The 15,831-nt window shown below is 47.9% G+C and overlaps 1 protein-coding gene across 1 annotated transcript in view; it reads left to right on the top strand.

Annotated features, from left to right (window-relative positions):
* The window catches only part of TENM4 (teneurin transmembrane protein 4), a 439,221-nt gene that overhangs the window by 378,189 nt on the left and 45,201 nt on the right, over positions 1-15,831 (top strand). The window contains exons 20-23 of the mRNA XM_068978818.1: positions 1,091-1,340; positions 3,199-3,219; positions 10,102-10,334; positions 14,458-14,612. Of these exons, the coding sequence (XP_068834919.1) occupies positions 1,091-1,340; positions 3,199-3,219; positions 10,102-10,334; positions 14,458-14,612 (659 nt within the window). The remainder of the gene's footprint in view (positions 1-1,090; positions 1,341-3,198; positions 3,220-10,101; positions 10,335-14,457; positions 14,613-15,831) is intronic.

The following is a 15,831-nucleotide window of genomic DNA, read 5'->3' as shown; positions in this document are numbered from 1 at the left end:
GTCAGATCTGTCCTACCTAATCTGTAGATGCAAGAATGCCCATCAAAGCCACCGCGTATGGAGGGCAGGGATTAACAAACTAATTCTGAAGGCTGTAATAAAATAAAAATTTATAAATAGCTGTGGCACTCTTTAAAATAAGAACAAGAAAGAGGCACTTGCCAGATGTTAAGCTATCTTAGGAAAACCATAATACCTAAAACTGTGTGATGCTGTTTACAGGAACAGATACATAGATTCCATAGGATAGAACAAGGCGTCCAGAAACTGACCTGTGAGTAGTAGTTAGGACTCAGCTTGGTCATAAGTGTCAGAAAAGCCAAAATAACTGCAAACAGAAGTCCGGAGGTGAATGAAGTCCAGGGCTAGTGTAGACTGAGTCTCCTTCATGCATGTCTATGAACATCTCTCGGTATCTCCTCTATGTCAGGTTCTGTGCTAGGCACTGAGACACAGAGGGGGAAGGACATTGTCTCCACACCTGAAATGGTAAAGAGAGGACAGATAAGTGCAATAAAGAATTCTGTGCTGTACCATTAACAACAAGGCAAGATCCTCCACCTACAAAAAACCACTACTTGCCGAAGCATACAATGATGCTTACCTTTTTAGTAATAAACTATTTTTGAAAATAAGGTATGTAACTTCGGGTTTTTTAAGACAGAAAGCTATTGCACACTTTAAAAAAAAACAGTTCTGTGCTGTGATGGAGACACAAACTTGGCCCGTGCAGTGTGTACAGTTTATTTGAGAGTCAGTGAAGCTGAATGGTTCAGAGCCGGGATTCAGAAGTGCTCCTCCTGTCATCTGTGTGATGTCATACATCAATACGTGATGTCAGGGGTCCCCTGTCAATACCGGGAGGGTAACAGCACCCATCTTACAGCCTTGCCCTGGGAATTCTATCAGCAGAGCAGCGTGTCCTGTCCAGGACAGCCTGGGTTTCCTTATGGGGTGAGGCAGCCTTGGAGCTGGGTCTGGAAGCAGTAGGCAGGGATCTGGCATCCCTTGCAAAACCAGGGCAACTCTGCAGCCACAGGGAGAGCCACCCCAGCCCCATCACTGACTCCGTTCCTCTGCCCTTTCCCAGGCATCCTGCACAAGGGAAACGGGGAGAACCAGTTTGTGTCTCAGCAGCCGCCTGTCATCGGGAGCATCATGGGCAATGGGCGCCGCAGGAGCATTTCCTGTCCCAGCTGCAACGGCCTCGCCGATGGCAACAAGCTCCTGGCCCCCGTGGCCCTCACGTGCGGCGCCGACGGCAGCCTCTATGTGGGAGATTTCAACTACATCCGAAGGATCTTCCCCTCCGGGAACGTCACCAACATCCTGGAGCTGAGGTATGTTTGGTGAGGCCTCCCCCACGGTTCCTAGCATGTCCCTTCACCACCCTACGGGCCCACCTGGCAGGACCCACTGGCCCGAGAAGGGGACAGAACAGAGCCTCCCCGGTCACTTCCCAGAGGCTGACCTGTGAGCTGGAGGCTCTGAGGCAGCCAACGCCACCCTCCACGGGGCACGGAGATGCAGACAAACCACCCTGGGGACAGGGAGACACCCTTGCCGTCCAGATGATGGAGGAGGCGGCCAGCCACTGAGTTGGACTCCTTGGAAGCCCTTCAATCTTTTTCCTGCTTCCTGGCACCAAACCGGGGCTGCGGTTGGTTAGAGATGGGGGAGCCCACCCTCCCTTTCAGCAGAAACTGTGCTGGGTTTCTCAGGGCTGTTTTAGAGAGTGGACTCTGCCCATCTCCTGGGCTGGAGTCCATGTGAGCAGGATGGGCCCTTGAGCTGGGAAGTAACCAGGGGAAGAGGAAACTCTCTCTTGCAAGGCCTCTTCTATTTGCCTGGTGTTAATAAGACCACTCTGCTAGTATTATTTGCTATTATTTACTATTAATTATTACTGTTGCCCTTGACAAATAAGATAAAGGAGACTCAGGGAATTTAAGGAACCTGCCCAGGGTCCAGCTTGGCAGAGCCAACCCCAGAAGGCCACCACACAGCTCTGCCTTGCCAAAGCACCGTCACGGGGCCCAGAGGGGGCCACCTTGGCTGAGCGCCATGTTTACTTATCCCGGAGGTGAGTGCCCGCTGAGAACCCCTCTCTGCAGGGCACACGGGAGAGGAGGGGAAGGCCGGCCGGCTGGCCACAGCCGTCACCGCCCTGCAGATGAGAGCACTGTGTTCACCCGCCCGACCCACAGCGGGACAAAGGAAGTGGGGAGCTCTTTGGCCATGAGAACTCACATTCTGTAGACTCATAGGAAATCAGACATCAGGCGGAATGAGAACCAGGCCATTGACAAGAGAGTCTCTGCCCATTTTGTTTTCTCTCTTTTACGAGTCTGACCAGCATAGATACCTGCCAGGGAGGTGGGAACCCTTGAGTGTATTTGCTTCAGTCCTCTAGCTGCTCCCCTTGTCTTCCTCTTTCCTGTGCCTTAATGGAGAGAGAGCCACAGGCTAGGGGTCAGCCCACCTTGGCAGAGGAACTGAAACCGGACCACTTACCCTCTCTGGACTTCCGTTTTCACATCTTTTAAATTAGAGACCCCACTTTCCCTGTCTCCCTGCCATAGTTGTAGAGAGATCATGGAAGAAAGATTGTAAGGGAGGGAGGAGGAAATTACATTGGGGGAAAAAATAATTTATTGATAGGTTATCATCTCAGGATATTTCCTTCCCGTCCTCTTTCCCAGGACTGTTTCTCTGTGTCACCTTCTCCCCTGCAAGCAGAATGTAGCTCCCATTCTCCGTTCTATCAGGAGGACGATCGTGGTGGGCCACACAGGTCTGGGTCACTCTCAGTAGGGCAGCGTGCACAGAAACGGAGACACAGCAGTGAGCGTATCTCTGAGTGCGCATCTCCAGGCAGGGGAGGAATTCACCACGCCAGCCTCTGGCTTAGCCCTGGTGCAAGCAGCCACCCGGGTCAACCGCACCCTCTTCGGCTAGAGTCAGCAGTGTTGGTGCAGGTGAAACCATGCCGCTTCCGTGATATGTAGCTGCTTATAAGTGAGCTCACTGACAAGTAATATCCAATATGAAATATATCAGTGTCAGAGCTGCTAAGTCTTTATTACAGTATTGTACAGAACCATTGCTGTCAAGTTTTCAGGCTGCTAATAATACTTCTAATCCTGTTGCTAACACTTCATTCTTTCTTCTATTCCCTGCTGTCCTGTCTTCTGTCAGAAATAAAGATTTCAGACATAGGTAAGCCAACCAGTGGAGAATTTCCTGTCTCTCCCTGCCTTGTTGCATGCTGTATGGTAAGCTGCACGTGTCAATTTCAGATCGCTCCGTGGCAAATGACTCCTCTGTGATTGGATCTGATTGGGGGTACATCGGCTATAGTGAAAGAAAGTCATTAATAATGGTGAAGGCGGGTAGGGAGAGCCCGAGCTCCTTTCGTCTCTGGCACAGCACAGCATTTATTTTGGTCGTTTGTGGACATGACAGGCTGAGTAATAGGGGGAAATTTTAACCTTGGCAGAGTAATTTGCACACCCTAGTCTGATTATCCTGGGCATGAAGGAGGAGATTATCCCCACTGTGTTGAGTGACTTGGAGGATCACAGTGGGAATGCCGTGAGAAGGACTCAATCAGGCAGAGATCCTGGCAGAAGATAGGCTGCAGATTCGTCCGTCTCTGGGCATTCCAGGTGCCTCGGGTTTGGAGGCTGGGACACCAAGGGACCGCTCCAGGAGGTCTGCCAGCAAGGCCAGATGGGGGAGGATGTTCAGGCCATACACGCCACCCACAGGGAGAAGCCCCAAACAGGAGCTTTGTCACAGAGTAGATCTGTTGTGTAGGCTCCCAGTGGCCCTGCAGCAAGCAGCAGTGGCCCTCGTCAGACACACTGACGTCCCCGGGCTGTGGCGCTCGTCCGCCTCCTAGGTGACGGTCACCCCAGAGTCCCCCCGCCTCCCACGCATCCAGGTGTCCTGGCAGCAGCCATGGCACATGGGGGGTGGCTTGCACTAGCACCCACGTGGCTCTCAGTTACCTGGTGGGCGCAGATCAGGCTGGCACGTGGGTGGACACGTACTTGAGATAAGGACAGTAGAGAGTCAGACAGATCCCAATCCAACAGTGAGTATGTCCGTGTCTGTGTAATTATAGTAATAGCATGGCAATCATATATATTCTTTTAAGATAATAATAGTAATATGTAGAGGGCACTTAATGTGTAGTAGAAAGCAGGTTAAGCGTTTTACATGGATTATAGCAATGCACCCTCAGACCGCCTTTGAAGTAGTTTTTCATGATACATCCAATTTACAGATGAGGAAACCGAAGCTCTCAATTGTGTGACCTTGGAAAACTGTTTAAATCAATCTGAGCATTAGTTTCTAATTTGAAGATAATAAAATCTCCCTTGGAGATTGTTATATGGGATACAGAGGCTATTTATAAAGTATCTAGCATTGTGCCAGGCACTCTAATGAGTTGTTATTATTTTTATTATTGTTATTGTTACTATCATTATCGTCATCATAACAATTAGATGATGATGATTATGTCGCTGTCTATCCTGAAAAGGAATTCAGTCTTCTTACAACCAAAGACACATGTATTAAAGTAAATTAAATAGAATTTGGGAACAAAAGGAAAAAGGAGAAAACACATATATGTGATTACACGTCAGATAGGACTCTGAACTTAATTGTTTTCAGGGTTTATGTTACCAGAAATGGGAAAATATGCCCCCTTCTCAGAGGAGCAGTATTTTTCCTGACACTGAAATAGAATAGAGATATCCAAAGAACTTGGTACGGATGTTACTGAACTATGAACTATATGTGCCCTCAAGTTCAGTTTTTTAGCAAACACAGTGCATTTCATATGAAGATCTTGGATGGAAACCTAGCACTTCCCATTAAAACCTCCAGTCAGTGGTGGTGACTGCCTGGGCCACAGCTAGGAGACGGGGGGACCTAGCTGGCAAGAGTCAGAAGCCAGGGTGCTCGTCCAGCTTTGCGCGCATTCATGTGGCCTTGGGCTGGTCACACAGCTTTCCTGCTTTCCAACGGCATCATCTATGAATTGAGTCATGATTTTGGTACCACTTGTTTGTGCAGTTTAGTGATCTTTTGATGTACCCATGGTGTGATTTCAGAGCTGGCTCCCTGCCCTCTCTCAATGCATTGTTTTCTCAGGTGCTAAAACCTATTTTGAAAGTGAACCAAAGTAGAAGGGAAAAATGGAATTTCTTTCTGCCTTCCAGTTTTCTAAGGACAGTCAGGAGGGAGAAGACCTGGGCTCCAGCTCTGATTTTAACTAGCACCTGGATATTGGCAAATCCCTCCCTCTCTCAGAGCTTTAGTGTTTCCATCAGTAAATGCCAGAAATGGAATAAAGAAATTCTGAAATTCCATCCTCTTAGTCCGTTAGCATTTACTGTTCCAGCTGCTCCAAGGAACTAGAGGCTCAGGCTAGGACTCAGCCTACGTGGGTGTATCTCTCTCTCTCTCTTTTGCCTTTACGACCTTAATTCAGCCCACTACTCTATGCTGCGCTTGCTCAGCATAGAGACCCCCAGTCCCCTGGGCATTGTCCTCCCTGCCTTCCTTGAGGGATTAAGGGTCCTCTCCTCCTCCCAGATCTCTCCTCTAGGGTCATGGAGGAATGTCTGAAGTCTGTTGTTCAGAAGTACATCTGAACAACAAGTCTCTGTCAAACCCAGCTACACATACTATGTTAATTCGAAGAGATTCCTTAGTTGCCTCAGAAAATAGGTTAGACAGACAGTATTAAGTATGACATACTGGTGTTTTTCATTGTGCAGTAACATTGTCCTCAAAGTAGCCCTTGGAAGTAGTTATGATTATCCCTATTTCTCAGATGACAAATAATTGAGGCTCAGAGTAATAATTTGCCCAAGGTCACCTATCACGTGGGTGACGGGGCTGGTGTTTGAACCCCTGTCGGTGTGGTTCCAGTGCTCAAGCTCTTTCTACTAGTTCCAAGAACCAGTGGATTAAGGTCTGCCAAGGCTGCTACCTGATGTGGTCAAAGGACACCCCTTTGCACAAAGCAGGTCTTATTCTGAAGGAGAGGGAAAATCCCCACTCAGAACAGAGGATAGGTTGCCTTTGGTGCCAAGAGACTCCTGGGCTCACAGCTCCTACTAGGAAATTCTCTACATTGTCCAGATAGAGGTTAGAGTGAGGCCCACTGCAGCTCATTTACTTCAGGATTAATACCTTATAGCCCCTAAGATTTTGCATAATTTCCAGAGGCACCGAGGTTGTGTTTAAGGAAGTGGGAAAGAATTCAGGTCCTCAGGAACTCCTGCGCAAACTCTGGCAGTGGAACTGTGAGCCCACTCTGTGCCCAGCCCTGCCCAGGATACTGCGGATCAGAACTGGATCAGACAGGGTCCCTGTCCACAGCACCAGGCCTGGGGTCTCAGCAGTGGGCCATGTCCCATCTCTCACATCTGTGGTTTGCAAAGTATTCTAAGGAAGGCCCCACTCCTCCGAGTACAGATAAGCAACATCGGCATCCTCTGAGAACTCATTAGAAGCGCAGACTCTCGGATCACACCTAGAACTGCGAAGCTGAAATCTTCATTTTAACATGATTCATGAGCACGTCAGAGTTTGAAAAGCTCTGCTCTAAAGGCATGGTTTCCAAAGCCAGCTGGGCCTCAGGAGCAACCAAGTGATCTTCAAGGGACAGATACCCAGGCCCTTCAGATGTGATGGGTGAGGGTTTTAAAAAAACTGAAAAGTTTTCCAGGTGAATCTGATGTGCAGCCGTGTTGAGAACCATCACCCTACGATCCTTAGCAGTGGGTGTTTCCTGTCTGTAATCCCAGAGAAGCCAATAGGCATTTACTCACTGATTCATACAGTTAGCAGGCCTTTCTGGAACACTGACTCTGTACCAGCTCGGAGCTAAGCACCAGGAACTTGAAGCCTGGCCCTGCCCCTAAAGAGTCCAAGATGTCCTTGAGGAATCAGACAGCCAAGCAGAAAAGGGTCTTAAGGTGCTGGAGGTACTGAAAGTATAATGTGCTGAGAGTCTGGTGGAGACACAACAGAGGAAGGAGGGGCAAGCAGAGACCCCAGAATCCGGGAGAGGTGGGTATTCCAGAGGAGGTGATGCTGGAGCTAAGTCCTAAGAGATGAGCAGGCGCCCTGGGCGAGGAAGGCAGAGGAGCTTCCTAGGCCCTGAGGAACAGCACGGGGAAATAGAGCGAACACAGACTCTGGCATCCAGCCGATCAGAGATAAACACCATCCTGCCACTTAGCACTTTCTGGGCCTGCTCAAGTTTCAGGGTTCTAAACATCTCTCATCTCAGGTTTCTAAAGCAGTTTTTTTTTTTTTTTTTTTTAAATAAGCACCTGCCTTCCATGGTATTTGTGATGAAAAGGAGGTGGTGCATATAAAAGGCTGGCACCATGTCTGGGACAAACTGGCGCCTGGAGGTGGCGGCTGATGCTTCCACACCAGCAGCCCGTGCATCCGCAGCTCTGCCCCCAAGACTGGGGGTGCAGCTCCTGGGAGAGGTCGGGGTGCTGCTTCCAGTGCAAGTGGCCTGAGGAAGAAGTGAGTGGAAGATTGTCCAAGAGCTCTGCCACCTGGAAAGGGCCACTGAGCTATTGAGCTGTATCATTTCATCTGATCCTGATGATAAGCCTGTGAGCAGAGCAGGGCAGGGACACCAGCATCTGAGGCTGAGGAGCCTGCTGCTGGAAACTTTTAGGTGGCTTGTCCAAACTAGAACCCACATTCTCTCGGTTCAAAAGTAGTGCTCTTTCCCTTACGGTTAGCTGATGAAACCCCAGCCTCAAATTTGTTCTGGGGCACAAAAGAGGGGGCCGCTGAACAGTCAGCCAAATGCCACCCTCTTCTGGAATTCACCGATCTGAGAAACGTCACCTAAGTGGCGCTTCTCTGGGTCGATGCAGAAAGCCAAAATCTTGGGATGGGGGGGCCTACTCTCAGTGGACAGGGGCCCCACCATATTCCTCAAGGACCCAGTTTCTGCCTTGATGAATAGCACCTGTTTGTTATGGGTGATATGAAAAGAAATTGACCTCCAGCCATCATCAAGAATCAGAAAGCTCAAGGCTGCCCCAGCATTGCAGAGTAGGATCTAAGGTCAGTGCATTTTATTTAGCCAGAATCAATGTCATCTGGGAAAATTAAATCTGTCACTTGTTATAGGGAAAGTCACAGGGGACATGTCTAGCTAAATAGGGCATCTCTCCAGTTACCACCATTCCTAAGAGAGAAGTTACAAGAAAGCTAAGTGATTTGATTGAAAATACTGTTTAAATAAACTAAAAATGGAGATCTCATGCACTTAATGCCTGCTGTGGGCTAGAAAAGCATCAAGCTGAACACTGGAAATACAGAAAAGAATAAAATCCCATCTCTTCCCATCAAGTAGTGACAGGACTAGGGAGACAGAGTGGAAAGTCAAAGTGTTATCCGCTCAGTTCTGTTGGACTCTGCAACACAAAGAGTTTCAGGCTGATTCGTTACCACCTGAGCCCCCAGGGAAGACTTTGGGAGACAGACACATAAGTAAATAGCCAGAGCATTATGTCCAGTGTCCTGTAACCCAGATATGATAAGATAAGAATCTCAGTGCATAGGGAAGAAAGGCTGGAGGAGGTTTGACAGAAAAGGTACCATTTGCGCTGACACCTGAAGAGTGGATAGCAGGTCAGCAGGCTGAGAACGGGAGGATACAGGATGGTCCCCAGAGCAGGAACCACAGGTGCAAAGAGGCATGAAGACATGTTTGAGGGACAAGTTGTCGGGATGGCTGATGACAAGTGGTGAGGGAATGGCCTAGACTGGGAAGAAATTGTAAATCATTACGACATGATAGCAAAATTCAGCTTAATAAGAGATACCTACTCTTAGTCTTCTCCGAAGGTAAAAACAGACATAATGACTAATAATTAAAATAATAATTAGGATTATCAAGTGCCTACTGTGGGCTTCCTTGGTGGCTCAGACGGTAAAGAATCTGCCTGCAATGCGGGAGACCTGGGTTCGATCCCTGGGTTGGGAAGATCCCCTGGAGGAGGGCATGGCAACCCACTCCAGTATTCTTGCCTGGAGAATCTCCTTGGACAGAGGAGCCTAGCGGGCTGCAGTCCATATGGTCACAAAGAGTCGGACACGGCTGAGTGACTACGCACAGCACACACAGCATTGTGTGCCATGCACTATGCTGAGTATTTTTCATATAATTTATATAACATTTTATATAATGTTCCCAATATACCAGCAAGGTTCACATGCCCATTTTGCAGATGAAGAAAACTTGAGGCTCAGGAGACCCGGTCAGTTGCCCAGGTTTCAGAACCACAAAATGACAGAGCTAGACATGGAACCCAGACTGATTTGAATCCAAACCTGCACAATTTTTCCTGCCCTGTGCCTGGAGATGCGGCCTCGTCTCCGTCATCTCTCTGTACAGTCCCCATCTAGCTTCACATCTGTTAGCGCGTCCTGCTCTCTGTGGCTGTTTTGCAGAAACAGAACTATCACCGGCACAGCTCCCATTTCTTCTTCCTTGGCTGTTGCTGCCAATCACAGACTAATCATGTGGCTCTTTGGGTCTGGCTGCAGGAAGGAGACTAGTGGGCCCCTGATAAGTGTAACTTGAGTGTCAAAAGAAGACGCCGTTGACACTGGCTGCGGTCCAGTCTGGCTGGGACCTTAGCAGTCAGTCCCAAGATGGGGGTGGAGCTGCTGTAAAAGCTGCATGGGGGAAGAGCTTGTGTGTTGTTTTGTTTCGTTTTGAACTGTTTTTTAAAGTCAGATCCTTTCGTGTCTGGTCTGAATTTACAGACCACCTCTGGTCAGCCTCAATGGATAATCTTTTTAAAGAAAACACAGGCATCGCACTGTTGGCTGGGCATGACAGTCATCAACAAGAAGCGCTTGCATTCATAGTTGGGTGAGAAGCAAAGGCCAACCACAGAGGTCAGGAAAATTGGGGAACCATCACCCCAAAGAGGGACATTGTCTCCTCTTTGGCTTAATCTCAAGTCCTGTATCTCTGGCTGCCTGTCAGGAAAGAAGAAAGTGCTCACCAGCTGGTGTGTCCTTGTTTTCCAGTCACAGCCCAGCACACAAATACTACCTGGCCACAGACCCCATGAGTGGGGCTGTCTTCCTCTCGGACACCACCAGCCGGCGGGTCTTCAAGATCAAGTCCACGGTGGTGGTGAAGGACCTCGTCAAGAACTCTGAGGTGGTAGCGGGGACAGGTGACCAGTGCCTCCCCTTCGATGACACTCGCTGTGGGGATGGTGGAAAAGCCACGGAAGCCACACTTACCAACCCCAGGGGTAAGGCTTGGCTTTCAAAACTTTCTCAGTAGCATTCATAGGGGTAGTTCCATTTCCAAAAGGTAAACCTGTTTATCATTGCAAAAAGTGGGAAAATGCTAAGAACTCTACAGAGGAAAGTTTAAGCTGTCATAATTCCACCTGCCAGAAATATTCCCAATTAATATTTCCTATCTTTCCCCCTAGCCTTTTTTCTAAGTGTTTGTGTGTCTCTAATGCTCACCAGAAACAAACCAAATTAAGTCACATTAAACAAGTTGTTTTAGTAACCTACTTTTTTTCTAAGTGATATATCACGAATATTTCTCCATGTCACTAAAGAGTCTTCTATGAATTTGCTTTTAATGGCTATATAGTATTCCACCAAATGGATGTCCCATTATTTATCAGTCCCCTCCTGTTGGATGTATATGCTGCCTTTCATGTCATTGTTTGATAAAAAGAAAAAAGTGGTAGTATATCATCTTTGCACATGTTCATGTCCAATAGGATGGGTTAACTCTGAAGTTTCAATTTTTAGTCCTTCCAAAAATTCCATCTCTTCACACCCACACTTACTTTCCATTCACTTATTCAGCAAGTATTTGCTGAGTATGCAGTGTGCTGTGTGTGCATAGATAAGTTCACTTTTGCAGAAAAATCAGACTTGAATGTGAATCACAGAGATGGGAGAGGGGGAGAAGTGCTCCCTGAGGTGCAAGGAGAGAGAACTGTGCATTGAGAGTCCAGAGCCAAGGGACGCCCCTGTGCCCAGGAGACTGGAAGGCTTTTTGGAGGAGAAGCCATCGTTGTCAGCAGACATCCATCAGCACGTGTTCACCGTGCTGGCCCTAGAGCCAATGACCTATGGTGTCTAAGCCACAGGGTCCTTGTCAATAAAATAGGAGTAATCATATCGTCTGTGTCTACCTCCTAGAATTGTGCTGAGAGTCAAAATTAATATGTTTCATATGATGGCCTATAAAAATGTCATGAGCGATAGTTTTCTTAAGTAGTGCCAGATATCAGGGCTTGGTTTCAAGTGTAAGCTGTAGACTTGTGAAGTCAGGCAGTCCTGTATTTACGTTCAGACAGTGCTACCTGATGGGAATCCCTGGTGGCTCAGCTGTTAGGAATCTGCCTGCAACGCAGGAGATGCGGGTTTGATTCCTGAGTTGGGAAGGTCCCCTGGAGAAGGAAATGGCACCCCACTCCAGTACTCTTGCCTGGGAAATCCCACGGATGAAGGAGCCTGGAGGGCTAAAGTCCACGGGGTCGCAAAGAGTCAGACACGACTTAGCGACTAAACCACCACCACTATGCCGTTGCCGCCTAATAGCTGTGTGACTTTGGGTGAGTTGTTAAACCTCTCTGAGCCCCATTGTCCTCCTCTAAACAGAAATACACTGTACAGTTGTAGTCCAGATTAACTGTTATCGGAAATGTAAATACTTGCTTAGGACAGTGGTGCCAGGCCCATGATAAACATCTCATAGATGGTAATTCCTACTCCTGTTATATTGTATGCACAGAATATCACGTATCATCACTTACATGTCTCTACCACATACCTGAAGTGATCAGGCAGTAACTCCATGGGGTAAAGTCTGTGACACTTGTGGTTAATCTCCTTCTGAATTACGATTTCCTCATACTGAGAGAGTAGCCTGAGTGGAAAGAGCACGAGGCTTGAACTCAGGGAGCCTGCATTATGATTTTGCTCTGCAGCTCCCGGCTCTGGAACCTCCCCTTGTGGGCCTCAGTGTTCCTTTAGTAAATGTGCAGATTGGGCTAAATGGTCTGTGAGAGCCCTTTTGGTGGCAATGTTCTGTTCTCTTAAAATTAAAACAGTTTTTTTTCTGAGAATTTTTATTCTCTCAAGATCTTTTCTCATTTGCTCCACACACATGTGTTCTCCACCCTCCTCTTTCACACACACACACACACGCACACGCACACGCACACACACACACACACACACACACACACACAGATGTAGTGGCAGGGAAGTTGCCCCAAAGCCTGTAATTAACCCAGATAGAAATGACAAGGGTGCCAGGATGTGCGGACACTGTGCAACAGCGAGGAGAAAAGATGTCCATCTATTTAGCACAACAAAAGGAGACAAAAATGAAGTCATTAATCAGAGCACACATCACTTCTATTAGCCTGTGCAGCCAGCTTTGTAAACAAGAAACCCAGTTGTTCCTGGAGCATTCATCAGTCCTATAGCAGATGGAGGAGAAAGACCAAGCACAGCCACACAGACAAGAAAGCGCCTGTCTTAAGCACCTGTGCTTAAAAAATGAAATTAGTTTATATTCTAAGCAGGGACAGGAGGAGGACGTCCCCCGCTTTAAGGCTGCCGGTCCTCCACGTGAAATCACTGTTCAGCCCTGAACAGCCTAAGGCAGCGGGCAGGAGAAAGCCCAGCTCCCGTGGATGTTCATCATGCAGAGGCCCTTGGCTGTCCTAACCCCACCCTCCTGACCAGTCATAGACCTGTGGGCCCTTGAGAGCAAGCCCAGAGTGGGTTTCATGTTCTTATAATTCTAAGTCGTTACAGTAATCAAGGGCTAACTATCACAGGTCAGATGTTATTACCCGCATTTTATCCATGAAAAAACTGAGACTTGGAAGTGAAGTGGCTACCCCAAGGTTATATAACTGGGAGGCTTTTTAACTTTAAACATCTCCACCTCGTGAAGCTTTTTCTGACCCCTTCTTTCGGTTCCTGCCCTCAGAGAAAACAAGATGAAACTGACCAGAATCTCCTTTATTTCCCCATGAACCGCTGTGGCTTGTCTCTCCCTGAGTCCAAAGTCATTCCTGTGCCCCCTCAGCTAGACCGTGCGTTCCTCAGGGGCACACCCTGTCTGTCTCTCGGCCCCAGGACCCCTCAGCGGTTCACACTTCTATAGGGTATGTCTGACTCCTGTGATTCTAGACCTGGGGTGTCAGTATCACCCATGAGCCTTGGTCCTAGTCCCAGCCACCCTGTGAATTATTAATGGTATTTCCGGGAGTGAGACCAAGCAGATGAGTGTGTATAAATACAGGTATTTAAAGATTCTTCAGGTGATTCTTATCCATATCACTGGTTAAGAAGTCCTCACTTACTAGGGTGGTTCTCAAACTTTGATTTGTATCTTTTTACATCATTATCACCCAGGACACTGGTCAAAAATACAGGTAGATGTTCAGGCTGCACTTGAGATTTTGTGAACCGGGTTCCTGGGGGAGTGGTACATTTTAGCTAGCTCCCAGGTGATTGTCATACGCATCCAAAAGTGAGAAATATAGATCTAGAACAGTCTTTTCATCTCATAGCTAAGAAAACAATTGCAAGGACATCCAGTGACTTGCCCAAGGTCACACAGGTGGCCCTGGAGAAAGTCAGCAGGGGGGATAGTCTAGCAAATGGAGGGAAGGAATGTTGAATAATTCATTGTGCCTTTTTTAGACATTAAATTCACCAATATTCCCTACACAAATCCAAAGGATTCTTTTTTAGGCTCTATAATTCTAAAATAACCACTGAAACTAAAATAGTAATAGAGAACTCCCTGGCGGTCCAGTAGTTAGGACTCCGCACTTCCACTGCAGCGAGCCTGGTTCAATCCCTGGTCAGGGAACTCAAATCCCGCAAGCTGCATGGTGTGGCCAAAGAAATTAAAAATTAGAATAGAATAACATCAAATAGTAATAGACTAGAAAAGCGTGAGGGATGATTGTCCTGGAAGAAAAGAAAAATTACTGCCATCAAGGGGATTTGATGATTATAATTTCAGGTCTTCAGAAGTAGGTTAATTTACACAGTCCACCATTCTTTCATTGAAAATGTTCCTCCTTGCCACTGCCTCTAATGCTTAACTCCCGGCAGTTATGAGTCCAGGTTTTGTTTATGACTGAGATGATAAGTAAATATCTCCAGAGGCAGCAAGGTAGAACAACCAGAGGCCTGGGGAATCTGAAGACCTGGCTGCTGATCCCCTTTGTACGAGCCCTTGGGCAGCTGTCTTCAGAGAGGGGATAAATGTCATGGGGAAGATCTAGTCAAGTCATAGAGGAGATGTGCCCATGAGTATGCGGGTTGTTGACCACCTCGAAGGCCAAACGTCCTGTTTGGGCTTCTCCACCCCAGGCATCACCGTGGACAAGTCGGGGCTGATCTATTTCGTGGACGGCACCATGATCAGACGCGTTGATCAGAACGGGGTCATCTCCACCCTGCTGGGCTCCAACGATCTCAGCTCGGCCCGGCCCCTGAGCTGTGACTCTGTGATGGATATCTCTCAGGTAAGGAGAAGGTTTTGTCTGCTGGGGCCCTGGGTCGGCATGCTTGTCCTCTCACGGGCACCCGGCTTGCCTGCTGGCTGTTGGTCTTTGTATTGCACAAGGCTTGTGAGCACACTCTTGGTGCAGGGCCTCTTAAGAGCACTAACGACACGCAGAGGAGTCCAGCACAGTGTGGGGCTCTGGAAGGTCGCCATCAGAGGTGACAAGCGGGTGACACAGGAAGACCCGGAGGACTGAAGGAATCTGCCCCATGTAGCCCTCGAAGGCAGGAGAGCTCATACAGTGTAAATCTAAATCCGTAACCTCATGAATGCACAGATACTTGAACATTGCCCGTTCTCCCTCTAGGCTGTAAGCTACGTGAGGACAGGAATTCTGTCCATCTTTCCTCTGCTGTAACCAGGTTCCTGGTACACAGCAGCACACCCAATACTTGTTTGTTGATTAATTCATTAGTGGATTGATTGAATCCCAGCTTTACCACTCACCAGCTGTATAACTTTAGACAAGTTGCTGAGGTCCTCTGAGCCTCGCTTTTCATATCTCTAAAATAGAAGTAATTGATGTTGTCCTGGCAGGACTGCCTTGAGAATACGGAAACGATGTATGTAAGAGCTCCGAGTGCCACTCAGCGCTCTGGAGGTGATTACTAAACAGAAATTCTAGTCCTGCTTTCACAGAGGAGGTGACTTTGTGCTAGCTTGTGAAGGTTGAATAGGAGTTTGTTGGGTGACAGGAAGAAAGGAGACATTTCACACAATGGAAACTGCATGTGCAATGGTACAAAGATGTTAGTGGGCCGGAAACATTCAAGGAACATTGGAAGATTGAACACTGAACATAGGGTTTGTAGACGGAAGTAGCAGGAGTTGGAGCTGGAGGTGTGCTTTGGAGCCAGTTAGGAAAGGACTTACCTTACCACACCAGGGTTTGAACGTTAGCGAGTGCGCTCCAGGAGCCCCGTGTAGACCCAAGAGAGACACAAGGTTCTGGCTGCTGTTCTGCGTGTCCCTGGTTTGTCCTACAGTGACTTGAGAAAGGATGTGTCCTTTATTGCTCAGTCCTTGAGTAGAACCTGGCTGGTGCTGAATCAGTGAATATCCATCTTGTCAAGATTAGCAAAGCCAGAGATCCAAGGAGGTTCAAATCGCATTAAATTTCAAGTTGGTGTTAGCAATGGGCACACTTGGCTTTTAAACACCCTCGCTTCTAGGGGAGC

Source organism: Capricornis sumatraensis, chromosome 8, assembly GCF_032405125.1.
Source record: "Capricornis sumatraensis isolate serow.1 chromosome 8, serow.2, whole genome shotgun sequence".
Lineage (NCBI taxonomy): Eukaryota > Metazoa > Chordata > Mammalia > Artiodactyla > Bovidae > Capricornis > Capricornis sumatraensis.
The sequence above is the reverse complement of the archived record's forward strand: the minus strand, read 5'-3'. Positions and strand labels throughout refer to the sequence as shown.